Here is a 25,618-nt window from a genome sequence, read left to right on the forward strand (position 1 = left end):
GGTTAATGGTGACCACTTACTAGATTGAAATTCATACAAGTAACTGTACATCTACCTCTGCCTGTACATATATACATACTAATTACATCACGCTTTTAGGGCATCACATCACATCGTATCACAGCACTCCCCCTTCTGACGTTTACTAGACAAGGAGTCATGTGTGGGTGTCCACAGCAGCAACATCAAGAACTACCGTTGTCTCAATAGAAACGAACGACAATGAGCGAGTTGGGTTAAGTTAGCTTGCAGTGACTTACAACAACCTCCACGGCTAGTCAATTCCCCCCTCATAAGACGCCTATAGCATACAGGGAACTTGCTACCCCTGCCGACTCAAACTTCAAAGGCCAAGGTCAAACAAGGACAGGATCTATCGCTCGGAGTTTTTCTCCGCTGAAAAAGGAAGAGAAATAAGGGCTCTTGATTGGTGTCTTATCGAGGCAAAGCACATATATAAGAACATGATTTCCTCGCAACGCCCACTTGACTCACTTATTCTTGCCCTATTTTACTTGACAGCAGCGTAAGACGTACAAACTTCAATCAACATATACAACTGTAGGTTCAAACAATATACTAAATCAAAATTATGTTTTCCAGATTATCCAGATCCCACTCAAAGGCATTGCCGATCGCTTTAGGTACTGCAGCTATCGCAGCAGCAGCAGCATTCTACTTTGCTAATCGCAACCAGCATTCATTTATCTTCAACGACTCGAACAAGGTGTTCAAGGGCGACGACAAATGGATCGATTTGCCTATATCTAAGATAGAGGAAGAATCTCACGATACCAGAAGATTTACTTTCAAATTACCTTCTGAAGACTCAGAAATGGGATTAGTTCTAGCATCAGCTCTATTTGCTAAATTTGTCACCCCAAAGGGTTCTAACGTTGTTAGACCATATACCCCTGTAAGCGATCTTGCTCAGAAGGGTCACTTCCAATTAGTCATCAAACATTATGAAGGTGGTAAGATGAGTTCACATCTTTTCGACCTTAAGCCAAATGACACCGTTTCGTTCAAGGGTCCAATAATGAAGTGGAAATGGCAACCTAACTCGTTCAAGTCAATTACCTTGCTAGGTGCTGGTACAGGCATTAACCCCTTATACCAATTGGCTCACAACATAGTTCAAAACCCTAATGACAAGACCAAGGTTAACCTGTTATACGGGAACAAAACACCTCAAGATATTTTGTTGAAGAAGGAGTTGGACGATTTGCAGGAGAGATTCCCTGAAAAATTCACCGTTAATTATTTTGTCGACGACAAGCAAGAAGTCTTAGATTTTGACGGCGAAGTCGGATTCATTTCTAAGGACTTCATTCAAGAGCACATTCCAGGCCCAAAGGAGGACACCCACCTGTTTGTCTGTGGCCCTCCACCATTCATGAATGCTTATTCCGGTGAAAAGAAATCGCCTAAGGATCAAGGTGAATTAATCGGTATTTTGAACAATTTGGGCTATTCAAAGGACCAAGTCTTCAAGTTTTAATGCGTGGAACAAAAAAATGTAAAAAAGACAGTTATCTTTGTTTATTAGCTTGTCTAAATAAATAAATATATACATATCTATATATATATTCATGTGTACAACTCAGAAAAAATTAAAAACTCTTCTAAAACGACTTGGCTCTCTCCAAATGTACTACAATCCTAATGCACGCGATAAAAACATGTCCCTAAGCTAAAAATTTGTCGGCGAATAATTTAGTCTGCCCTATCTCATCTTTTTGTATATCTAAAGTGTATTCAGGAACAGCATACTTTTCCCATTCGATTTCGATGTCTTCTTTTCCATTTGATTGAGATAGTCCCATCCAATTGATATCGTCAAACGATTTATTTCGTAGAGCATCTTCATTTCGTTCCCATATTTTTATATTGTTAATGAATTCCGGATCCCAAAACATACAATGGTCTTTGTCTTTCCACGAAATGTGCGATTTATCCGGCTCTACCTCCACTATTTCTAACCAGCGTCTCCTGGGTAGGCATTTGTCCAGTGATAGGAACCGTGTCTCATCGTACTTCAAGCTAGGTTCGCTCTTTTCCTCACTTTTTGCCACAGCAGGCGGCTTTTCATCATCATCGCTGGACAAATCCAGGTCGATTTCGTTGGAGTTTTTTTTTATTTTCGAGGTTGATCGATTGGGTAATTGAGAGTTCCTCTTATTGTGTTTGATAGAAGCTTGAAATCTGACGTGCAAATGAGCACTCAGCCACCACTGAGGGCACAAATCTCTCAACAGCTGCCAAGTCGCTGGACTGCCCAGTTCACCCTTTTGAATATCTTGTTCAAAAAAAGGCTTAAACTTCAATAGATGTTTTATATCACCATGATATACGACACCGCTGGGCCAGTCGTGACTCAGCATAACATCAATGCGATGCCTGATCATGAAAAGGGGAGCAACATCTGACAATCGTACATGATACAGGGCCCTTATATTAGTCTTCCAATCATCGCTTTCCAGATCATTCCAGCTTAGCCGTTGCTTATTAAAGTCCCACTTTTTCCAAATGCCACTTAGCGATCCTATTCTTATACCTTTAAACCATATAACGTTAGAATAACCCAGATAGTAAATGTTTTTTGCTACATAACCACCATGTGGTAGAAGCATTAAGTGTCTCATTGACTCATGGTTGCCGCCAATAAAAATTGTAGGAACTGGGGCTTCGAGTTCATTGTTGTAGTATGATATGAAATCACCAAACCTTTGGTATTTGGGAGGTATGCTTATTGATTTGAAATCTTGAGAATTACGGATGCTTTGGAAATCTCCTAAAATAATCAATAAATCAATGGGAGTCTTTGCGTGGAGTCGTGACACTTCTTTGTATATCTGGTTCAGTTGACCGTGACAACATCCCTGAACAGCAATTCGTAATTTGGTCATCAGTAAGGTAAAAAATCCCTTTAATAGTCATCGTCATTACGAGTTTACGCTTTCCATTTCTGTATTTTCTGGAAACATTTTTTTTATGTGTGACGGAAAAATGAATTTAACAATAATGAAGAGTAAGAAGGTAAAAAAAACAATTAAAACAAGAATAGACAGATATTCAATTAGATAAATAAATAAATAAGTAAGTTACTATGTAACTAAATAAATAGAGTATGTATAAGGAAAAACTTTATGTAAAAAATATATATAAAGATGTATATATTAGTGAGTCAGTGTGGTGAGTAGGTGCAAACGCACAAAAAAGTGCAATGAAAAAAGGTATGACGTTCTTTTCGTAAAATACAATAAAAGAAAAAACTAATAGGATCTTACAGTTGGAGGAACAGAGGGGCATTCATTCTCATCCAAAGTGTGAGAAATAACCTTTCTATATTTCAAAGTCACTGGGGCAGCGACATCCTTCTGCCAGGATAAAGTGTGCTTCATCCAGTTTTCATCGTCTCTGTTTGGATAATCTTCTCTTGCATGAGCACCACGGGATTCTTTTCTATTAGCGGCAGAAACGGCAGTTTGGGAGGCGCAAGTTAGTAAGTTTTGTAATTCCAAGGTTTCAACTAAGTCGGAATTCCAGATCATTGATCTGTCTGTGGTTTTGACGTCATCGAAGGTCTTTTCCACAGCGGTGATGTTGCGAACACCATCGTCCAGAGACGATTGTGTTCTGAAAACGGATACATCCTTTTGCATTGTTTGTTTCATGTTCATTCTAACCTCGGCGGTAGTTCTTGAACCATTAGCGTTTCTTATTTTATCCAAGTTGGCAATGGACTCTTTACCTAGATCTGAAGGTAGTGGTTTATGTGGTAAGCCAGGTTGTAGGGTGTCAGCGACAGTATGGGCTACAGCACGACCAAAAACAACAAGATCTAACAAGGAGTTAGCACCTAATCTATTGGCACCGTGAACAGAGACACAAGCGGCTTCACCACAAGCCATTAAACCAGGAATAAGCTTGTCTTCACCGGTTTCTTCGTCAATAGTCAACGCTTCACCGCTCCATTTGGTGGGGATACCACCCATATTGTAGTGCACGGTAGGAATGATTGGAATAGGTTCCTTTGTCACGTCTACACCAGAGAAAATGGCCGCGGTTTCAGAAATACCGGGCAATCTTTCTTTCAAGACTTCTGGAGGCAGATGGCTCAATTGCAAGTACATATGGTCCTTCTTCTTACCAACACCCCTACCTTCTCTAATTTCCATGGTAATAGCCCTGGACACGACGTCTCTACAGGCCAAATCCTTGGCCGTGGGGGCGTAACGTTCCATGAATCTTTCACCTTCAGAATTGAGCAGGAACCCACCTTCACCACGAGCACCTTCAGTGATCAAACAACCGGACCCGTAAATACCCGAAGGGTGGAATTGAACAAACTCCAGATCTTGCAGCGGGAACCCAGCACGCGAAACCATGGCGTTACCGTCACCTGTGCACGTGTGCGCGGAGGTACAGGAGAAGTATGCTCTACCGTAGCCACCGGTGGCGATAATGGTCTTGTGCGCTCTGAATCTGTGGATGGTACCATCCTCTTGGTTGTACGCAATGACACCCACGACCTCGCCGTTATGGGTCAACAGATCCATGGCGAAATATTCGATAAAGAAATGTGTGTCGTGTCTCAAGGCTTGGCCGTAAAGAGTGTGCAAAAGGGCATGTCCCGTTCTGTCCGCGACCGCACAAGTTCTGTAGGCCTGAGCACCCTTACCGAACTCCTTAGTTTGGCCACCAAAGGCTCTTTGGTAGATCTTGCCGCTTTCGGTTCTCGAAAAGGGCACACCGTAATGTTCCAGCTCGATGATCGACTTAGGCGCCTCTCGGGTCATGTAATGGATAGAGTCCTGGTCACCGAGCCAATCAGACCCCTTCACGGTATCGTACATGTGCCATTTCCAGTTGTCCTTGTGCATGTTGCCCAGGGCGGCATTAATACCACCTTGCGCAGCAACCGTGTGCGATCTGGTGGGGAATAACTTTGATATACACGCGGTCTTGTAACCAGCCTCAGCCAGACCAAAGGCAGCTCTGAGACCGGCACCACCGGCACCGACGACCACACAATCGTATTCGTGGTCTATTATATGGTACTTTCCATCCGCGGAAGTGGACGTGGAGCCATTCACAGACCCCTGTGTCTGGCGGACAAAAGCGGAGGATGAAAACGTCCTTGCGCTCTTAAACACAGCAAGCTTAGAGAGCGTAGATTTCTTTAGCGATAGCATCTTTCTTCTCGTTCTTCTTGTTCACTATGACAAATTTTTTTTTCTTTTTTATCTCAAATAAGGGGGGGATGGAAGAGATTAATGGAAGGGAGTATGGAAACGAGAGAGCAAAGTGCTAGTGATTACTTGTTTTGTAATTACTGGTCAACTAGTGCCAACCGAGCTACAACATCTCTTCTGCGAGGCAAGAGGTCAAGGTCGAAGATCCCAGAATATATAACGGGTTTGCGCAAACAAACAACCAATGGCAGAGGCCCGGATCCCTTGGTCCTGCGGTTGCTCGGCGCCGCGTTCTGCGCTGTGATTGGTCCACCCCGCCCTCATAGCCGTGACCCCACTACAATCATCGGCGAGCGTGGCATCTGGCGCCAGGCGGTTATGACAACTTATCCCTACTCTCGGACCTGTGTTCCGAGGCCAAAGTAGTACGTCTAGAACTGCTTTGCTGGTGGTTCGTTTTGGATAGTTGATATAGCCGTTATCATTAGGCTTTGATAACCTACTGCCCGCCGCTACCCGGCAAGCGCACCACCACTTTTTCCCGCAATATTGTGCTCGTGAGGCTATCGTAGAAGAACAATGAATGATTAGAAGAGATAGAGAGAAGAGAGAAGAAAAAGGGATGGCGAATAGCATAAGACGTGTAAGCATCGCAGATATGAAGGGCAACAACGGCAATGCAGTCACGGGAGGCGGCACAGGAACCTCGCACGCGTCTGATTCACTCTTAATGGATGGTAGTGGCAGTGGCAGTGGTAGTGGCAGCAACAGCGGGAGCAGAAGCAGAAGCAGGAAATCAAGTGGGACTGCAGGCGGTCTGCTGAAGAACCCACCACTGCAGGTAAACAGCGAATCGGCGAATGGTGCAGTGCCTGCCGCGCCGCACACTATAACTAATAATGGCGGTACGCTCGACGTGAGCATAAACAATCCTGACCCGCAGGTGGTTGATGTGGTGGCCCGCCACCTGATCCGGAACCCGACCAACAATCTGCACTTGCAAGGTGGAGACATCACGAGAGACCTGTACAAGTGGACGAACGAGCATCCGGCGTCGCCGTCGCAGAACCAGAACCTGCCCGCTCTGTCCACCTCGATACCTTCGCAAGCGCCCTCATTCTCCAACCGCAGGAGGTCGATGAGCTTTTCAGCGGCCTCCGTAGCATCCTCATCCTACCCTAACAACAATGCAGATGCGAACGTGAACTCTTTGACAGGGAATGTATCCGCCATGGGTCTGGCGCCCGCATCGATGACGCACGAAGAGATCAGGGCCCCCGGCGGGTTCAGAAGGTCGTTCATCATACAAAAGCACAGGAGGCATAACATCAATGCCCCCGTACCGAATTTTTTCACCAGGAACTTTATCGAGTTTCTGACCTTGTACGGTCATTTTGCTGGTGAAGACCTGTCCGAAGAGGAGGATGAGGAAGAAACCGAGGCGGAACAGGAACCAGAAGAACCGGAGGAGGAAGCTTTGGAAACGGAAAGCACCCAGCTTGTCTCTCGCGAACGTGACCGCCGCCCCCATAAGTCCTCCACGGTGAAGGCAGTACTACTTTTGTTGAAATCGTTTGTCGGTACTGGTGTGCTTTTCCTGCCCAAGGCCTTCCACAACGGTGGCTGGGGATTTAGCGGCGTCTGTCTACTCATGTGCGCCATTGTTTCTTACGGATGCTTTGTTTCGTTGATCACCACTAAGGACAAAGTGGGCGTTGATGGGTACGGTGACATGGGTAGGGTACTTTACGGGCCCAAGATGAAACTGGCTATTCTCCTGTCCATCGCCTTATCGCAAATCGGATTTTCTGCCGCTTATACCGTCTTCACCGCCACTAATTTGCAGGTCTTTTGCGAGCATTTTTTCCATTTGAAACCGGGCAGCATTAATTTAGCCACCTACATCTTTGCGCAGGTGCTGATTTTTGTTCCATTATCATTGACGAGAAACATAGCCAAGTTGAGTGGGACCGCGTTGATAGCCGACGTATTTATATTACTGGGTCTGGTTTACGTTTACTATTACTCCATTTACCACATCTCCGTTAATGGGATTGCATCCGACACCATGCTCATGTTCAATAAGGCAGATTGGTCTTTGTTCATTGGTACTGCCATCTTTACTTTCGAAGGCATCGGCCTGCTTATCCCCATCCAGGAGTCAATGAAACACCCGAATCACTTCCAGCCATCATTGTCCGCAGTGATGTGCATTGTGGCAGTAGTCTTCATATCCTGTGGTCTCTTATGCTATGCCGCATTTGGGGCCGATGTGAAAACGGTTGTTTTATTGAATTTCCCGCAAGATAGCTCCTACACCCTCACTGTTCAACTACTGTACGCATTGGCCATATTATTATCCACACCTTTGCAGTTATTCCCCGCCATACGTATCTTGGAAAATTGGACTTTCCCCTCAAATGCATCTGGTAAACACAATCCGAAGGTCAAATGGTTAAAGAACTACTTCCGTTGCGCCATTGTGCTTTTGACATCCGTCCTAGCATGGGTAGGTGCAAACGATCTGGACAAATTTGTATCCCTGGTAGGGTCCTTTGCATGCATACCATTGATATACATATACCCACCGCTGTTACATTACAAGGCGTTCAGCCTATCCGGAATTTCAAGGCCAAGGCTTCTGTTGGATTTGGTTATCATAATCTTCGGAGTCGCTGTCATGGCCTACACTTCATGGCAGACCATAAAAATGTGGAGCTCATAATCCAGCATTTTTGGTCATCCATATCCGTTTTACATACACATATATTTATAAGTTACATGTATCTGGAACATTCATTCTTTTGTTATTCATACGTAGTTCACATATGTATTATTCTTCCTTTATGACACTTGGAAGTTTACCCGGATGTGTCATAACGCATAATGGAACTGCATTACTGAATTTTGCCACCCGTGAAAACTAAGCTCATATCAAGCTTAAATACCAAAAAAGACGAATTATATTAAGCAAACCGGAATACAAATAAACTTAATAAATAGATCGGAACACTTCTTTCGAATCTAATCAGTCAATCGAAGAAAACAGAACTACACAAAATGCCACCAAAAGAGAACTGGGAAAAATATAAGGCGCCTTTGGAAGACGATGACAAAAAAACAGATGATGACAAGATTGTACCCTTAACAGAAGGCGACATTCAAGTGCTGAAATCATACGGTGCTGCACCATACGCAGCTAAATTAAAGCAAACAGAAAATGACCTAAAGGACATTGAAGCCAGGATCAAGGAAAAGGCCGGTGTCAAGGAAAGTGATACGGGGTTGGCACCTTCCCATCTTTGGGATATTATGGGTGATAGACAAAGACTTGGTGAAGAACATCCTTTACAAGTGGCTCGTTGCACGAAAATCATTAAGGGTAATGGGGAGAATGATGACTCCACGACGAATAACAATAACGATATTAATAGCAGCAACAATAACAACAGTAATAGTAATCAAGAGTCTGCAGATGCAGATGAAGATGACGAAGATGCTAAGTACGTGATTAACCTAAAACAAATTGCGAAGTTTGTTGTCGGGCTGGGTGAACGTGTTTCTCCAACAGATATAGAAGAAGGTATGCGTGTGGGTGTTGACAGATCGAAATACAATATTGAACTTCCATTACCTCCAAGAATCGATCCATCGGTAACCATGATGACTGTCGAAGAAAAGCCCGATGTCACTTATAGCGATGTTGGTGGTTGTAAAGACCAAATCGAAAAACTAAGGGAAGTCGTCGAACTGCCCTTATTATCTCCAGAAAGGTTTGCCGCTTTAGGTATCGATCCTCCAAAGGGTATATTGTTATATGGTCCTCCTGGTACCGGTAAGACATTATGTGCTCGTGCTGTCGCTAATAGAACTGACGCTACTTTCATCAGAGTCATCGGTTCCGAATTAGTACAAAAGTACGTTGGTGAGGGTGCTCGTATGGTCAGAGAATTATTCGAAATGGCACGTACCAAGAAGGCATGCATTATATTCTTCGATGAAATTGACGCTGTTGGTGGTGCTCGTTTCGATGACGGTGCAGGTGGTGATAATGAAGTCCAAAGAACCATGCTTGAATTGATTACACAATTAGACGGGTTCGATCCTCGTGGTAACATCAAAGTGATGTTTGCTACCAATAGACCTAACACTCTAGATCCTGCTCTATTGAGACCGGGTAGAATTGACCGTAAAGTAGAGTTTTCATTGCCCGATCTAGAAGGTCGTGCTAATATTTTCCGTATCCACTCTAAATCAATGAGTGTGGAACGTGGTATCAGATGGGAACTTATCTCAAGACTATGTCCAAACTCTACTGGTGCAGAATTGAGATCTGTTTGTACAGAAGCTGGTATGTTTGCCATTAGAGCCAGAAGAAAGGTGGCTACTGAAAAGGATTTCTTAAAGGCTGTCGATAAAGTCATTAGCGGGTATAAGAAGTTTAGCTCTACATCCCGTTATATGCAGTATAATTGATTTTGATGTACGTTTATATATTATGAGAAGAACTAATAATAATAACAACAACAATTAGGGAAAATAGAAGGATACGAGAGGATCCTTTGAAAAAGAAATCAGTGTATATAATGCTAACGAAAAAGTTTCATGTTTACTAGATAATTATTATTATTATTGTTATTATTGTTATTATTGTTATTGATATTTGTAGTATTGTTATCTATCATTCCCACCAGCTAACGAGCCCCATGCCATCTGTTTGGCAACTACCTAGTAGGGCATATGCTGGAGGTTTTTCAGTTTGTGGAGTTTCTTCGCCCTTGCCATCGATTTCTTTCTCTAATTGGGCTCTTTCCTCCAATTCTCGTTCCTTGGGGGATTTGGGTTTCACGTCAACAAATACTTCTCTTTCGATTCTAAACCTGATTTTTTCATTCACATCGAAATATAGTTTCGTTTCTTCATCCATGGGCCAAATCCATGCGCTCTCTTCGGGCGTATAATAACACCCTTCAAATAACATATTTTGCGGAATGAATATATCATCAAATATACCCAGCAACGAAACCTTTATACCTTCAGCTGTACACTTGGAAATCCATCCAGTTATTATTTCACCTAAAAATGGCTTAAACACAATGGCTCGAAATGTGACACTGATATAGGAAGAGCCATCGCCTGGCTTCAATTGGCCTTCTTCGACAGTTAACAAGTCATAAATTGTAATGCAAAGACCGATATTGGGAATAATTTTGTTTGCGAACTTATTGTTTAGCTGGTGAGTGATTGCCGATATTGTATCGCGATGAAATTGATCTGGCGGAATTCGTACCAAATCCGAGATCTTTGAAAGAATGAACATGCCTCCTTGCGTACAGAATTTTTCAGGGCAACTGGAGTCAAAACCTTTCTTTTTTTGATAATTATCTACACTCCTAGCAAAAATATTGACATCTGTAATTAAGATTTTAGTATTCGCTATTATGCTTTTAAGATGAAATTTGTCAATCCGTATAACGCGACTGAAAATTTGTCCAGTGAAAAATTTAAGCGATGAGCATCGCTTGAATAATAATGAAAGGTATAGATACCAAACCTGATATCATATCGACATTTTAAAGGCATCCAGTGTGAATTTTGACAACTTTGAAGTGGACGGAAAATCGGAAATATGTCAAAGAAATTCAGTTCCAAAAATTCCCAGAAATACGTGGTCGTACACAGACCTCATGACGATCCTTCATTTTACGATACAGATGCATCTGCACATGTTTTAGTTCCCGTATCCAATCCAAATAAGCCTACCACAGATGCAGAGCTTCGAAAAAAAGATGTGATTTCTGAGAAACCAAAGGACGATAAAGCTCATGTCGGGGAAGCTGCTTTGTACGGTATCAATTTTGATGATTCTAGGTATGACTACACACAACATTTAAAGCCAATAGGTCTTGACCCTGACAACTCAATCTTTATCGCCTCCAAGGACAAAGAACAGAAGGCCGAAAAGAAGAATATCGAAGATTTGTTTATCGAACCCAAATATAGACGTGATGAGATTGAAAAGGACAATGTTCCTCCTGTTTTCCAGCGAGGCGTGGCCAAGCCAGAATATCTATCACACCAACAAGACACAACCGACGAAATTAGAGGTTTTAAGCCCGACATGAACCCTGCACTAAGAGAAGTCTTGGAAGCATTAGAAGATGAAGCATATGTTGTTAATGACGATATTGTAGTTGAAGACCCCAGGAAATCTAATGCTGAGAAAAGGGCAGGAGCCAAGAAGGATGATGATGACGCAGAAGATGATATTTTTGCACAGCTTTTAGGAAGCGGTGAAGCGGGAGATCAAGATGAGTTTGAAGACGAATTTGATGAATGGGATATCGATAATGTAGAGAATTTTGAAGATGAAAATTACGTTGAAGAAATGGCACAATTTGATAATATTGAAAACCTGGAAGACTTGGGGAATATCGATTACCAAGCCGATGTCAGAAGATTCCAAAAGGGCAAATCCACTTTGGAGAAGCTAAATTCGGACGACGAGTTTTCCAATGCAGGTTTAGAAAGCATCAATCCCTCTGAGGAGGAGGACGTACTGGGAGATTTGCCCTCCATCCAAGACAAAAACAAGACAGGGAAGAAAAAGAGAAGAAGCCGTCAAAAGAAAGGTGCCATGTCCGATGTGTCCGGATTTTCCATGAGTTCTAGTGCCATTGCACGTACAGAGACCATGACAGTGCTTGACGACCAATACGACCAAATCATCAACGGCTACGAAAACTATGAAGAAGAACTAGAGGAGGACGAAGAACAGACTTACCAACCGTTTGACATGACGACGGAGAGATCTGATTTCGAATCAATGCTCGATGATTTCTTGGACAATTACGAACTGGAAAGCGGTGGCCGTAAGCTAGCTAAGAAGGATAAAGAAATTGACAGACTAAAGGAAGCCGCAGACGAGGTGAGTAAGGGTAAACTGTCCTTAAGAAGAAATCGTGAGAGACAGGAAAAGAAGAAGCTGGAAAAAGTTACCAACACGCTAAGTAGCTTGAAATTTTAAATGAACGGCCTAAAATGGTTTAGCAACCTAAATAAATGGGTGCCATACTGGTATAATATACATACTTAAATGAACATACATACATATATATATATATATATACTTAAACAATTCATTCTAACCTACGTATACGGTATTCCGGGTAAAAAGCGGCCGAATGCGGCGGTGCCATTTGTGAATTTCGGAGGGGGCGAAGGGAGGAGGGGCTTTTTGTTATTGTTTAAGGATGTTGATGCTTTGGTATAAAAGCACCGACTTAAGCTATTGCACTGAAAAAAATACCTTAACTATTTAATCAGATATACCGATTTACCTGTTTAGTTTTATTAATATACAAACGGCAACTAAGAAAATGGCGAACGAAATTGAATTACTGCAGAAACAAATCAGCGAATTGCAAGACTTGGTCAAGAAGCAAAGTTTGATCATCTCGAAGACCGGGGAACGTGTTCTCGAGTTGCAAGTGGCCAAACAAAAGCATGATGTGACCGATTTCGACTCGAAATACTCCAAATCCGTCTCAAAGAAGTCAGGGTCCGCCACTCAGTTTGACTCGACCGATTTTGCCACAAACGAGGATCTGGTGGAATTGGTCAAGGAACTACAAGGTGAGCTGAATTTCATCGAGGAAAGGTCTATCAGAAGACTCGTCAACTCCTTGAAAAAAGAGGACGACGATGTTATAGCGGCATTGCCAAACGCCGACGGTGACATTCCTGACGTTTCAAACGGAGTGTTCCCTAAGACGTTGAAAGAATTCGAAAATATTTCAGATTCTATGTTGATCAGACTGGCTAAATTCTACGAAAGACTGCCACCAACCATAAAGGAGCAGGAAGATTTCGAAAATTTTTTGGAAGGAAAAGTCGAGGCTTTCCATATCAATGAGACCACCGACGAAGAGCTTTCAAAGGAACTGGAGAAGTTTTCCAAGGTCGAACTGGACGACGCATTCAATGACGTTGCCCGTTATTTAGGTCTCTCTTTAAGAAGAGGGACAGACATATGGTGAGGCCAGAGAAGAAACAAGAATAAAATGAAAGCAGCAGAGTACCGGGGCTTAATCCCGGAGCAATATAGTAGAATATACATATATAGTTTTCCGTAATATTATAAACACACAGCTATCTTCTTAGGAACGTTCCGCCATACCGGAATCGAGGGGTGCAGCAGCGAAGTAGGAAAAAGCAGGACAACACAAGCTTCTTCCTTCAAGCAAGCCCATCTCTCGTGACCAAAGCTTTAGTCTGCAGGCCAGCAAACCTGCTATCTTGCTATCTTGCTATCTTTATACTAATATGTGTAACCCATAGCTATCTTTCAAGCAGCTTCGTCCTGATTGGCTGCGGAGGTCCGCTCCGTCTTTCGCAGCAGGCGTCTGGCAATATAATATAAATGCACATTGGCAACTTCGCCATCTATATCCCCTCATGACATGTTCCAGGGCAGGTTTAACTCTACCAAACACAAACTCCCACAAATAGCACACAATGTCCGTCATGTTGGTCAAACTGGGACTCAACAAATCTGCTTTGTTATTGAAACCATCCGTCTTCTCAAGAGCCGCAGCCTTGAGCTCCTCGAGGAGACTGCTTTTCAATACAGCCAGAACAAGTCTTTGCTCCACCTCATCTTTGAAGAACGTAGCCACCGAAATGAACACCAAGGCTGCTATTGCCGAGGAACAAGTGTTAAACAAACAGAGAGCCAAGAGACCTATTTCCCCACATTTGACCATTTACCAGCCACAATTGACCTGGTACCTCTCTTCTATACACCGTGTCTCGCTGGTGTTTATGGGGTTGGGATTCTACTTGTTGACCATTCTCTTCGGTGTTTCTGGTCTACTAGGTTTGGGTTTGACTACTGACAAGGTCTCTGATTGGTATCACCAGAAATTCTCCAAAATTACCGAATGGTCCATAAAGGGTTCCTTCGCTTACTTATTTGCGATCCACTTCGGTGACACCATTAGACACCTGTTTTGGGACGCGGCCAAGGAACTGACCCTCAAAGGTGTATACAGAACCGGTTACGCCGTTCTTGGCTTCACCGCCGTCCTCGGCACTTATTTATTAACTTTATGATCCTCTGAAACTATAAACCCTTTACTACACATATAAAAATAACTACATTTATATACGTACATATATGTATGCAAATTAATACCGCAATTATTTATTCGTTCCTACCGAAGCTTTATCGTACAGGACTTTGATATCCCTAGGTGAACAATATTAGTCTTAACTAAGGGGTCCATTTTTTATTTTTCTTTTCTATTTAACAATAGAAAAAACAAATGTAACAAAAAGAAAAGGACCAAAAAAGGTTACTTCAGAATAAAGAACAGTATACCAGAAAAAGCAACGTTAAAAGATTCAAGATAGGATATTTTGAACAACCGTCGAGATAAATAGTTTGATACCTGAAAAGGAGAATAATTCATACAGATAATATATCTTCCTCGCAAAAGCAAAACAAAAGAAACACTAAATATTCACGAAGGAATAAACAAAGGTGTGAACAGTTAACAAAGAAAAAGAGGGAAACAAAAAATACGTTTGCTTCATCGTGCTCATTATCATAGCTAGCATCATCAGGCATCGACCTTTAGTGAAATGTTTTTCCCTTTCTTGGGCAGATTATCAATAACAGACTACATCATAGTCATCTTAGTATACATCGAAAGTATTGTCTCATCTGTACTTAAATTAATACCGCAACCGATGTTTAACCTTTTCGAATGGCTGATCAACTTCTCAACATGCTCTGACGATAATACCATTGAACAGAAATTAAGGGCAGCTCCAACAATCCATGAAATGTGCGCACTTTTCGATATCTCTGTCGAAGACCATTTAGTAAGGACCGAGGATGACTACATCTTGACGTTGCACAGAATTCCACCACTTTCCAAAAATAGGTTCAATAATAAGGTGGTTTACTTACATCACGGTCTTTTAATGTGTTCCGACGTTTGGTGCTGTAATGTTGAAAGACATAAAAACTTGCCATTTGTTTTACATGATTTAGGTTACGATGTTTGGATGGGTAACAATAGGGGCAATAAATACTCGACCGCCCACTTGAATAAACCACCAAAATCGAGCAAGTTTTGGGATTTCTCTATCGATGAATTCGCGTTCTTTGATATTCCGAACTCAATTGAGTTCATACTGGATATAGCGAAAGTGGACAAGGTTATTTGTATTGGGTTCTCCCAAGGTTCGGCTCAAATGTTTGCAGCTTTTTCGTTAAGTGAAAAGCTGAACCAAAAAGTCTCGCATTTTATTGCCATAGCTCCGGCTATGACACCCAGGGGCCTACACAACAGAATTGTGGATACTCTGGCTAAATCCTCACCCAGCTTCATGTATCTTTTTTTTGGTAGGAATATCGTGTTGCCTTCTGCTGTGATTTGGCAAAGGACTTTACATCCAACCCTTTTCAATTTCTGCATTGATGTAGCAAACAAGGTTCTCTTCAATTGGAAATCCTTCAACATTCAGCCAAGACAAAAAATTGCTTCCTACGCAAAACTTTATTCAACCACCAGCGTGAAATCCATCGTTCATTGGTTTCAAATATTAAGATCCCAAAAATTTCAAATGTTTGAAGCATCCGATAGTATGCTGAATTCATTAACAAGACCTTACCAAATTGCTAGTTTTCCCACTAGAACGAATATTAAAATTCCTATTTTATTAATTTATGGCGGTATTGATTCCTTAGTCGATATTGAAGTGATGAAAAGAAATTTGCCTTCCAACTCTGTATTTGATGTAAAAGTTGACAATTACGAACATTTGGATTTGATTTGGGGTAAAGATACCGACACCCTAGTCATAGCTAAAGTACTCAGGTTTATCGAGTTTTTTGATTCTAGCAATAGTTTAATGAAAACAAACCACTTACTACCATCTGCAAGTTTAGTTGAGGAAGTACCAACTACTACATGGAAAGCTATATCTCACCCATCCCATGACTATAGCCAAAAGGTTCAATCATTGGATCGTTCCCCTTTGTCAGTGCAAGCTGACGAAATGGATGAAAAACCCAGTGCTGATAATGCGAGGTTTTTGAGACGAGTCTTCTCTACCAGTGCCATAGACGATGAAAATGGTAGTGTGCCCCAAGAAGAGACGGAAGGTGAAATTCATAAGGAGCAGCAAAGAAGATTAAGCGCTTACCTTGAATCATCTAATGACCTACGACAACTAGACACCAATCTTTCATCAGCGGTGCTAGATGGCACGGACCAAGAATAAAATGCCAATTGGAGAACCCTATAAAAGTAATTTTTGCATGTGGGAGCACAACCAATTTTATTTATAAAACGTTATGACAATCAGAGGATGCATGCATGCTTTATATAAGACAAATAGATGTTAAAAATTACATTTCATATTTTATGTTCGCATAAGGCCTTTAGAAAAGTGAAACTGACCGTTGTTTGCTATATCGTTTCTTATTCGGGTTAGACCAGTCACGTGGTGCCTTGTTTTTTCCATTTTTTTTTTTCACTGATGAAAGAGAAAAACGTATACATAATAAGGTAATTTTGCCTATTGATTGTCAATGTGACGTTGCGATAGAGAGTTCGGATAGTAAGTTTCTTTTGAAAGGATTAAACTACCTTACTAGTACATTTATCTATCGTGCATTATTTTTTTTTGGTGGCATTTTTTTTCACTAGCACCTTCAAAAAACCTATATTGTAAATAAAAAACAACTTTAACGTTATATTTGATATTAATACAGCTCAGGTACCACACAGCATAAATTATTCTTTAATAATGTCTTTTAACAACGGCAGTACTTATTCAAAGAGTTATAGCAGGAATAATAAGAGACCCCCGTTCGGAAAGAGGTCGCCACACCCCCAGTCTCTATCGAGGCCACCGCCACCAAAGAGAATACGGACTAATAATAGTTACCAGTCAAATCTAGATAATGACTCGCCTCAAACGATGGATCCAACTGATACACCAGCTCATGCGAAAAGTCGCAATAATAATATCCTTTCCCGTTACAATGACACATCTTCCCAAACAAACTCAAGATATCAAGGTTCGAGATACAATAATAACACATCGTATGCGGATAGGTCCAACACTATGAAGAGGGATGAAACGAAAGCTGAATTTCTATCTCATTTACCGAAGGGGCCTAAATCTGTAGAGACGTCGAGATATAATAATTCACCAATCACCACTAATAATAACAATAATAATAATATTAATAATAGTAATAATAATCGTACTACTACTTCTAATTACCAAAATAATAGGGGTCAGGAAATACGATCTGCCGTGCCCAAGAAACCACAAGTATCAGTTCTAACACAAGAAAGGAGCACTTCCGTCTATCAAAGGATAATGCAAGTCGGGGAGGGAACATATGGTAAAGTTTATAAAGCAAAAAATACGATAACAGGGAAGTTAGTAGCATTAAAGAAACTAAGACTACAGGGGGAGAGAGAAGGCTTTCCTATAACCTCTATACGAGAAATCAAATTATTACAAAGTTTTGATCATCCGAATGTTTCTACTATTAAAGAAATAATGGTAGAATCTCAGAAAACCGTGTATATGATATTCGAATATGCTGACAATGATCTGAGTGGGCTGCTTTTGAATAAAGAGATCAACATTTCCCATTCCCAATGCAAACACCTTTTCAAGCAACTCTTATTAGGAATGGAATACCTGCATGATAGCAAAATCCTACACCGTGATGTCAAAGGTTCTAATATCTTAATCGATAATCAAGGGAAACTAAAAATAACAGATTTCGGTCTGGCAAGAAAAATGAACTCCAGGACGGACTATACTAATCGTGTCATAACTTTATGGTACAGGCCTCCTGAATTACTACTAGGAACTACAAATTATGGAGCAGAAGTTGATATGTGGGGCTGTGGTTGTCTACTAGTAGAATTGTTTAACAAAACTGCAATTTTTCAAGGTTCGAATGAATTAGAACAAATTGAATCAATTTTCAAAATTATGGGTACTCCCACAATAAAGAACTGGCCAACGCTTTATGACATGCCGTGGTTTTTCATGATTATGCCACAGCAAACAACCAAATATAAGAGCATTTTTTCTGAAAAATTCGAAAGTATTTTGCCATCTGCAAAATGTCTACAGTTAGCAACTAATTTGTTGTGTTACGATCAAAAAAAGAGATTTACTGCTAGTGACGCCTTGCAAAGCGACTATTTCAAAGAGGAGCCCAAACCCGAACCTTTAGTTCTTGACGGACTTTTAAGCTGCCATGAATACGAAGTTAAGTTAGCGAGAAAACAAAAGCGTTCTAATATTGCATCTAATAACGTTAATAACGCTAACAATAATAAGAGTAACACTAATAATGATAAATAGTTAAATAAAAAAGATTGAAACAAGTTGAACATAACGTATTGATAACTTATTTATCACATGACTGCCACGCGGTGAACATATACTTCTACATATATATAGACATACCATCAAAGAAGGTGCTACCTTTATTTACTCGCAGCATATATTATCCGTAACCTAGTAACCTTCGTACCTAGGCTTTATGCCTGCTATTCCAAAACTCCATTTTCAAACACTACAAGGATTAACCCAACCACTTGTTTGCTCGTATCATATGCTCTACTGTGCCTTTCCAAGCATCTGCTCCATATAGTAGATATAACTACCAATTAACCAGCTTCCGTGTACTTTGCCTAATTGGTTAACCAAATTCTCATTGCTCTGCTTTGACATAATGTCTAGTTGTCTTGTCGTTTCCTGTAAATTTGTTTGCAGCTCCTTGAGTTCGTGAGCAAGCTGGTTATACTGCCTCAGTTTGTTAGCGTTCATTCTCGTAGTGTTAGGGTCTTGTTCCTTTCTAACTTTTGAGGATCAGGTGCTCTACTGCATTGTTATGGTGTTTTGTGATTATACGTTGTTGATCTTCAAAAAAAACAACTACCGCAATTCATGGATTTGAAATTCATACACAGAAACACAAGATGTCAAAAACTTGCAGCAACTAGGGCTTTTACAGACTGATATACATCAAATTATTGCATTGTTAAACTATTTACAAATTGAGATTTTATATCAACAAATGACGCATATGTATATATAGCATTCAAAAGAATTTCGGAGTTTTCCTAATGGAGAGCTTAGTCCACTTAGGTACCTTATGAATACCCTTCCTGTAACCGGTGGCTTTTTTATCAAATGCCCAATATTTGTCTTTGGATGACATTTGGCTCTCCTTGGGAAAGACAGAGGGCTTGTTCAATAATCTCAACACCTTACTTCTTGGCTTGTATTTCTTCTTACTTTCCAAGGCTTCTTGGTAAGTCAGCCCTTTACCCTGACATCTCTGAACGTGTAGGCCTAATGTTAACTGATTTATTACTTGGTCAACGTTTCTAAGCCTTTCTCTTTGACGGCATTTTTGATGCGTGGACATTCTCCATGGAATTTTCCATAGTAGGCCACCAGCGACAGGGCTTGTTAATTTAAATGGACCAAACATTGAGGATATGTGACGTTGAATATGCTCCTGGATTCCTTTTCTGTGAAAAACAAATCTCGCTTTTTTCTTCTCAGCTTAACTTCGTATTGCTGCTATGTGGTATCTCTCGAAATTCTTTAAATGTTCTCGTTCTTGTCCGGCTATGAAGTTAAAAACGGAGTGCCTTCCATTTGTACATATAATAGATTTAATGAATATAACCAATATACAGGGTGAAAGAAACACAAGATCAAGTTGTCTCTAAACTACTAGGACAGCATTTGCCAATAATTTATATATCACGTAAAAAAATGGAGCAAAACAAAGATCCGCAAATGATATCAAAACATAGTTCGAGACTACCTGTATGGGTACTCAGTCCCCGTGAAGAACAACAGGCCCGTAAGAATTTAAAGACGACAACATATGAAAAATGTGCAAATTTTGTGCAGGCCATGGCTGATTGCGCCAAGGCAAATGGTATGAAAGTTTTTCCTACTTGCGATAAGCAGCGAGACGAAATGAAGTCGTGCCTCTTATTTTACCAAACAGATGAGAAATATTTGGACGATGAAAGGGACAAGATTGTTTTGAAGAAAATCAACAAGCTAGAAGAGCTACTTCAAAAGCAAAACTCAGCAAAGTAAGGTACACTTTCTTCACCTACTTTCGATTTAGCCTTAATTTCTTTTTAATTATTCGACATGTTTACTCCTGTACATAAACTAAATACAACACAGTTTGACAAACACAAAGGGAACTTCGATGTAAAACGTATATACGTATGATATTATACTTAGGTTAAATCCACCTGACTCTCACGATTCAAAACAGGTCAAGTAGGTCCTGCGACACTCCATTGTTGTTTTTATTATTGGTAGACATGGTGTTTAAGTTGTCGTTCAAATTCAAGCTATTGAGCCCTTGAACAGTCTTGGAACCATCCTTATTTATTTGTGGAGTATCCTCGGAAGATCCGAAATCGAATAAGTCGTCTAAATCGCCCAATGTGCTTGAAGTATTGAGCATTCCTGTGCTCGTATTCGTCGCATCATTTCTATCATCGAAATCTAGTAGCACATCGTCATTTGCCTTGTTGGCAATTTCATCTTTTGCCATGCTTTCTAGTTCCTCCATATGCTTCCCCTTGACTATATTTTGGACGTATTTTTTACCTTTTCTCCTGTCTGCGTTAGGCTTGAAATAGATGGAACTTATGGTACCCAATTCCATCAATAATTTTTCTAAGACTTCTGGTGAGAACTTATCAAGTGTATTTGAAATCATTGGGAGTTTACTTTGACATAAATCATTAATAAGCTTCTCAGAATTTGGCATAGAAAGACATCTCCAATACATCATAGCCATATCTCGGACATCTAATTCATGTGTTTGTTGTGTGGCCAATTCCAAGACACTTTGTAGTGCGCTCCCCGTTAAAGTGGAATGCAATCTGACAACTGTCATTAACAAAGACATTTGTGTCAAAGCTTCTTCTTGAACAAAATTTTCTATGAAGATATTGATCTTTGGCTCTAAATTGGAAAAATCATTTGGATGCTGTCCCAATAACCATACGAAATTACACTTGGCAATATCTGATTGTAACAAAACTTCTGGATTGGACCATGTGTTGAATACTGCACAGACTTGTTTGGCCATTTCATTGTTTTCAGGACAATGTCTCAATAAATCACATAACGATATACAGCAGTCGTCCTTTATTGTATCCTGTCTTTCTAACAATTCTAGGAGTATATCCAAGACTTTGCTAACAAATGATTCTTGTGCATATTTAATACCTAGTTGAGATAAAGCTTGAATAGCTCTTGAGACAAACTCCGGTTCATATTCCATTGCATATTCTTTCAACTCAGTTAATAACAAAGTACATTGCTTCAAATTGGAGGGATCAACCAATCTCACAAGAATGTCGATTTTTTCCAGCTTAACATAGAGTGGATCGGTAAACTTGATATAAAATATCCTCAATTCCTTGGTTAATAATTCAGGGTATTTTTCTAGTATAATTCTAATATTCTTCAAGGCCACATATTGCATCTCAGGCGGTGTAGACATTAATGATACCAAAGCAGATGATAACCTTTTCATTATCATGCTATTTGAAGAGTATTCAATTTGTGGTAAGTTTCTTACGATCACTTTTATAGTTGCCAAGACAACCGCTGGGTTGACGTGTTGTAAATGAGCGGTTACTCTGTCAATGATATCCTGTGCTTCTAGCGAATCCTTCGCCGAATATTCAGACAGTGTACTCAATATAGTGATTCTCGCCCATTCGGTACATTCATTCAACGCCAGTAGAAATTGTGACACGTGCGATTGAATCAAACTTGAAAGTTTGACAGCATTCATGTCCATATTGTGAATCTCTATTAATGCAGCTGTTGCGTTTGCAATGACCAAAGGGTTCGAATCATCTAGGGCATTAACCAAATCTTCAAGAACACCTAGCTCGACACATAGTTCCTTGTTTAATTGGAAAAGTTTTGCAACACATATCACAGCAGTTTTCCTGACATAAGCATTATCATCATGCAAAGTACGACGAAGAGGGGTTTCAATGTATTCTAAAATTTTCTCCACTCTTATCATTGACATTGTTCTAATTGCCAGACAACGAATTAAGGGATTGGGATCCTGCGCATCGGTAATAAATGTATTGACGGCAAGGATACATAACTCGGGGTGTGTTTCGGCATAGTTCATCACATAAAGGTAAACCAGTTTTTTCTGTTCAACATCAATCGTGGCAATGTTCTTTAAGACGTCAGGAAACAGTGAAGATACATCTTTCCCTAATGTCATTTGTTGAATAGTTTTTTTAATGGCATCTTTCCGAGTTTGCGGGTATTGAGAGACTAGGCCGGTTCGTAATTCACCCAATTCACCCTTACTGGAAATTTTAGGTGCTATTCTAATGGAGTCCTTTAAAAACTTCTTGATCCTCTTATCCAGCGGTGGCATGGTTGGTACTATTTTTCTGAACAAAAAGCAGGATTTAATAAGGAAAAAAAGCTAATATTGAGAAATGGATTTCGCCTATTGATGAGCTTAAAATGATAACCAAAGTCTTATAAAAATTGGTTCATATGCGCCAAGTAATCAACCAATCTTGTTTGCATCGTTTGCATTCTCATTTGGAAAGATCCATTTTTGATATTTCTACACGATCTGTAAATCCCATCATCACTATATACGCAAAACCAAAATGTGACAATATTTAATAAATATATAGATGTTACTTGATTATACCTGCTTTCAAAGGTTTATTTACAGTATGCATGTTTGGTGAATTGTAGAATGGATAGTCTTCAAACAGCCTGAGAAAATGTTCATTTTCCTAATATTATTAAGAAGATGATGAAACCTTTTTCTCCTTTTTTTGGTTACTTCGTGAAAAATAAATGAAAGAATACTTTCAGCAATCAACCGATAGTGCCTGGCAATATTTTTCTCGACAAAACTACTGGTATATTTCTAAGATTTATGACTTTGTGCAATAAACTCCATTGCTTCGCTGCCGCCTTCCTCTAACATAGGGCACTGTAAAACGTCAGCGATGCATTTCCAAGGATCTTTCAATCCACCCCATTTTAGTAGATGCTTTTTGAATTTATCACCATTCTTTCGGCTATATGGATCGTCTTCAAATAAGGCGTACCAAATTTTGGATGCTATTGTCCTATCAAATAAGTAGCTGTAGTATGTAGCTCCGTATCCAAATAAATGGCCAAATCTCCCGCACCAATTACTCTGGTCATCAACTAGTACCTTCAAACGTAGTTCTAATGCTTGATAATTTTTAACTACATCGTAGCTATGAATACTAGAAATCACTTCTTCATCATGAAATGATTGGTCTAACATAGCCATCTTTGCTTGAGAGTACGTCTCACAATTCTGTAGAAAATTTGTCGTTCTCATAAAGCTCTGCAACATATCTGCCTCAATGGTTTCTCCAGTCTCATAGTGCTTGCCAATTCTTGTCAAGATCCGTATATCTTTGGCGAAGTGTTCCATCAGAATACTTGGTAGCTCAACAAAGTCAGTAGCGCACCTTGTACCACTTATATTCTGCATGTGGGTTCTTCCTAACATTGAATGCATCGCATGACCCATTTCATGAAAGAGGGTTTCAACTTCACTAAGTTGTAAAAAACACAAGCTTTTCTTAGAAGCAATCGGTATTGGGGCAAAGTTACACACGAGCGAAATTACCGGCAGCTGAAAAAAGGAACCGTCTGCATTCTCACCCAGTTGAATTGTTGAGAAGTCTGTTTCGTTAGGATATATTTGTCTGGAACAACAAACAGTGAAATGTGCTGGATTTGAAGTCTTTCCACTTCTTTCAAACAAATCACAGTAAATCACGCCAATAATTCCTTCCTCTTCTGATATCACATTCAATCTTCTCACGTCAGGGGACCATGTTTCTCCCTCGTCAGCAATTGCTGGTTCCAATTTAATCCCATATATATGTTGGAACAAATCGGATAAACCTTGGATAACATTTCCTAATGTGAAATATGAGCTTATCTCTTTGGCACTTGGTGCATTTGAAGGGTTAAGCTGTAGATATTTGCCAGTATAATAGTCTCTATCCCAAGGTCTGACAAGTTTCAGTATTTCGTCTGTACTTGTAGCCAAAGGCTTCTTGAGATCTTTGGCCTTGAGTTCGGCTATAAATTTTAACTCGCTTGCCGTCTTATCTATGGTATCATTCATTAAGGTCAAGATAAAATCTTGTACATCTTTCGGGGTTTTTGCCATTTTTCCCTCTAATTGATATTCCGCATAACTTTCTTTGTGCATCAGGTTAGCTAAATTTGCCCTCAGTTTAACTAAGTGGTTCAGCCTTTTGATTTGCTTGTCAGAACAACTATGTAATGCGGTCCATAGCTTTTTCCTTACTTGTTCCTTTTCGCAACTTTTTAATAATGCGTAAGCTGCGTAACCAAATGTAGGTACTTTGTAATTCTGGCCCTTAACATCTTTATTTAACTGTTTCAATAGGAATGTGCTTACATTGCTGTTATCTAACTCCTTGCATGGTATCTTCACAGAATTAGAACCAGGATAATCTGTATGGTTGATAAATTCTTGACCTATTAAACTGATTTCTTGGGATAACTGAATAAATTTTTCTCTAACGTCGGGATTCATATATATGCCTGACTTTTCAAAATCATCCAATAAGATTTTACCAACTTTAAGCTCTTCTTCGCTCAATTTCGATGATATCTCGGGACTATTCAAGACTGATTTTAGCATGTTACATAATGAGACATCCGTGTTTAAAACGTTCATGAATTCAAACATTTGTTCATGGCAGTCTTGGGCAGCCTTAACAAACGCATCATCTGGATGTGTTGATCTAATAAACTCACACAAATCAATCACCCTACATAATGTATCGCTCAATCTATCCAGGTTCATAATGTAGGTTAATTTACCGTTTTCAGAAGAATCGTTTCTCATTCGTTCGAGAAGTTCCTGTGCTTGCCTCAAAGAGACTTGGCTAAATTGACGCAAGCCGTCTGGGGAAGTCAAATAAGGGTTCTTAAAAAGTCCGGTTTTGGTTTTTTGGAAAAGGTACTGTGCAATCTTACTGTTATTAGCATCCTGACTGTTTATGCTTCTCCAGTATGAATTGTCGTCGAAAATATTCTTTATACTTTTTGAACTAGTTCTGGAAACTGCACCGGCTGTGGCAAACGACCTAATTAATTGACTTTGGCGGGAGAGCGACGGTATCAAGACATTGAACCCTCTCTTCAGGGTTGCCATATAAAACATTATTGGTATTACTTCCTGAACACTTTTGAATTAGTATCCTGCCATCATATACCTTTTTTTCAGTCTTTCC

General features: G+C 40.2%; 16 protein-coding genes across 16 annotated transcripts; 9 read left to right on the plus strand and 7 right to left on the minus strand.

Annotated features, from left to right (window-relative positions):
- Positions 1-592: 592 nt before the first annotated feature.
- Positions 593-1,501, plus strand: MCR1 (cytochrome-b5 reductase; the record flags this gene model as incomplete). The annotated part of the gene is made up of 1 exon (XM_018366308.1): positions 593-1,501. One exon carries the CDS (start codon positions 593-595, stop codon positions 1,499-1,501), a length of 909 nt encoding a protein of 302 aa, XP_018220900.1.
- Positions 1,502-1,688: 187 nt separating this feature from the next.
- On the minus strand, positions 1,689-2,909 carry DBR1 (RNA lariat debranching enzyme; the record flags this gene model as incomplete). Its single annotated transcript, XM_018366309.1, has 1 exon — positions 1,689-2,909. One exon carries the CDS (start codon positions 2,907-2,909, stop codon positions 1,689-1,691), a length of 1,221 nt encoding a protein of 406 aa, XP_018220901.1.
- A 366-nt stretch (positions 2,910-3,275) lies between these two features.
- Positions 3,276-5,198, minus strand: SDH1 (succinate dehydrogenase flavoprotein subunit SDH1; the record flags this gene model as incomplete). Its single annotated transcript, XM_018366310.1, has 1 exon — positions 3,276-5,198. The coding sequence occupies one exon, from the start codon at positions 5,196-5,198 to the stop codon at positions 3,276-3,278; it is 1,923 nt and encodes a 640-aa protein (XP_018220902.1).
- A 583-nt stretch (positions 5,199-5,781) lies between these two features.
- AVT3 (Avt3p) lies at positions 5,782-7,923 on the plus strand (the record flags this gene model as incomplete). The annotated part of the gene is made up of 1 exon (XM_018366311.1): positions 5,782-7,923. The coding sequence occupies one exon, from the start codon at positions 5,782-5,784 to the stop codon at positions 7,921-7,923; it is 2,142 nt and encodes a 713-aa protein (XP_018220903.1).
- Positions 7,924-8,258: 335 nt separating this feature from the next.
- Positions 8,259-9,674, plus strand: RPT1 (proteasome regulatory particle base subunit RPT1; the record flags this gene model as incomplete). Its single annotated transcript, XM_018366312.1, has 1 exon — positions 8,259-9,674. One exon carries the CDS (start codon positions 8,259-8,261, stop codon positions 9,672-9,674), a length of 1,416 nt encoding a protein of 471 aa, XP_018220904.1.
- Positions 9,675-9,879: 205 nt separating this feature from the next.
- On the minus strand, positions 9,880-10,518 carry RPC25 (DNA-directed RNA polymerase III subunit RPC25; the record flags this gene model as incomplete). The annotated part of the gene is made up of 1 exon (XM_018366313.1): positions 9,880-10,518. One exon carries the CDS (start codon positions 10,516-10,518, stop codon positions 9,880-9,882), a length of 639 nt encoding a protein of 212 aa, XP_018220905.1.
- Positions 10,519-10,827: 309 nt separating this feature from the next.
- On the plus strand, positions 10,828-12,225 carry LTV1 (ribosome biogenesis protein LTV1; the record flags this gene model as incomplete). The annotated part of the gene is made up of 1 exon (XM_018366314.1): positions 10,828-12,225. The coding sequence occupies one exon, from the start codon at positions 10,828-10,830 to the stop codon at positions 12,223-12,225; it is 1,398 nt and encodes a 465-aa protein (XP_018220906.1).
- A 352-nt stretch (positions 12,226-12,577) lies between these two features.
- MRP8 (Mrp8p) lies at positions 12,578-13,237 on the plus strand (the record flags this gene model as incomplete). The annotated part of the gene is made up of 1 exon (XM_018366315.1): positions 12,578-13,237. The coding sequence occupies one exon, from the start codon at positions 12,578-12,580 to the stop codon at positions 13,235-13,237; it is 660 nt and encodes a 219-aa protein (XP_018220907.1).
- A 478-nt stretch (positions 13,238-13,715) lies between these two features.
- SDH3 (succinate dehydrogenase cytochrome b subunit SDH3) lies at positions 13,716-14,312 on the plus strand (the record flags this gene model as incomplete). The annotated part of the gene is made up of 1 exon (XM_018366316.1): positions 13,716-14,312. One exon carries the CDS (start codon positions 13,716-13,718, stop codon positions 14,310-14,312), a length of 597 nt encoding a protein of 198 aa, XP_018220908.1.
- Positions 14,313-14,843: 531 nt separating this feature from the next.
- TGL1 (sterol esterase) lies at positions 14,844-16,493 on the plus strand (the record flags this gene model as incomplete). The annotated part of the gene is made up of 1 exon (XM_018366317.1): positions 14,844-16,493. The coding sequence occupies one exon, from the start codon at positions 14,844-14,846 to the stop codon at positions 16,491-16,493; it is 1,650 nt and encodes a 549-aa protein (XP_018220909.1).
- Positions 16,494-17,021: 528 nt separating this feature from the next.
- Positions 17,022-18,611, plus strand: CTK1 (cyclin-dependent serine/threonine protein kinase CTK1; the record flags this gene model as incomplete). The annotated part of the gene is made up of 1 exon (XM_018366318.1): positions 17,022-18,611. One exon carries the CDS (start codon positions 17,022-17,024, stop codon positions 18,609-18,611), a length of 1,590 nt encoding a protein of 529 aa, XP_018220910.1.
- A 258-nt stretch (positions 18,612-18,869) lies between these two features.
- HSK3 (Hsk3p) lies at positions 18,870-19,079 on the minus strand (the record flags this gene model as incomplete). Its single annotated transcript, XM_018366319.1, has 1 exon — positions 18,870-19,079. One exon carries the CDS (start codon positions 19,077-19,079, stop codon positions 18,870-18,872), a length of 210 nt encoding a protein of 69 aa, XP_018220911.1.
- A 274-nt stretch (positions 19,080-19,353) lies between these two features.
- Positions 19,354-19,749, minus strand: MRPL31 (mitochondrial 54S ribosomal protein mL60; the record flags this gene model as incomplete). Its single annotated transcript, XM_018366320.1, has 1 exon — positions 19,354-19,749. The coding sequence occupies one exon, from the start codon at positions 19,747-19,749 to the stop codon at positions 19,354-19,356; it is 396 nt and encodes a 131-aa protein (XP_018220912.1).
- Positions 19,750-20,039: 290 nt separating this feature from the next.
- On the plus strand, positions 20,040-20,375 carry CMC1 (Cmc1p; the record flags this gene model as incomplete). The annotated part of the gene is made up of 1 exon (XM_018366321.1): positions 20,040-20,375. The coding sequence occupies one exon, from the start codon at positions 20,040-20,042 to the stop codon at positions 20,373-20,375; it is 336 nt and encodes a 111-aa protein (XP_018220913.1).
- Positions 20,376-20,553: 178 nt separating this feature from the next.
- APL2 (Apl2p) lies at positions 20,554-22,716 on the minus strand (the record flags this gene model as incomplete). Its single annotated transcript, XM_018366322.1, has 1 exon — positions 20,554-22,716. The coding sequence occupies one exon, from the start codon at positions 22,714-22,716 to the stop codon at positions 20,554-20,556; it is 2,163 nt and encodes a 720-aa protein (XP_018220914.1).
- Positions 22,717-23,229: 513 nt separating this feature from the next.
- OCT1 (metalloendopeptidase) lies at positions 23,230-25,548 on the minus strand (the record flags this gene model as incomplete). Its single annotated transcript, XM_018366323.1, has 1 exon — positions 23,230-25,548. The coding sequence occupies one exon, from the start codon at positions 25,546-25,548 to the stop codon at positions 23,230-23,232; it is 2,319 nt and encodes a 772-aa protein (XP_018220915.1).
- Between the last annotated feature and the right edge of the window lie 70 nt (positions 25,549-25,618).

The sequence above is a fragment of the Saccharomyces eubayanus genome, chromosome XI, assembly GCF_001298625.1.
Source record: "Saccharomyces eubayanus strain FM1318 chromosome XI, whole genome shotgun sequence".
Taxonomy (NCBI): Eukaryota; Fungi; Ascomycota; class Saccharomycetes; order Saccharomycetales; family Saccharomycetaceae; genus Saccharomyces; species Saccharomyces eubayanus.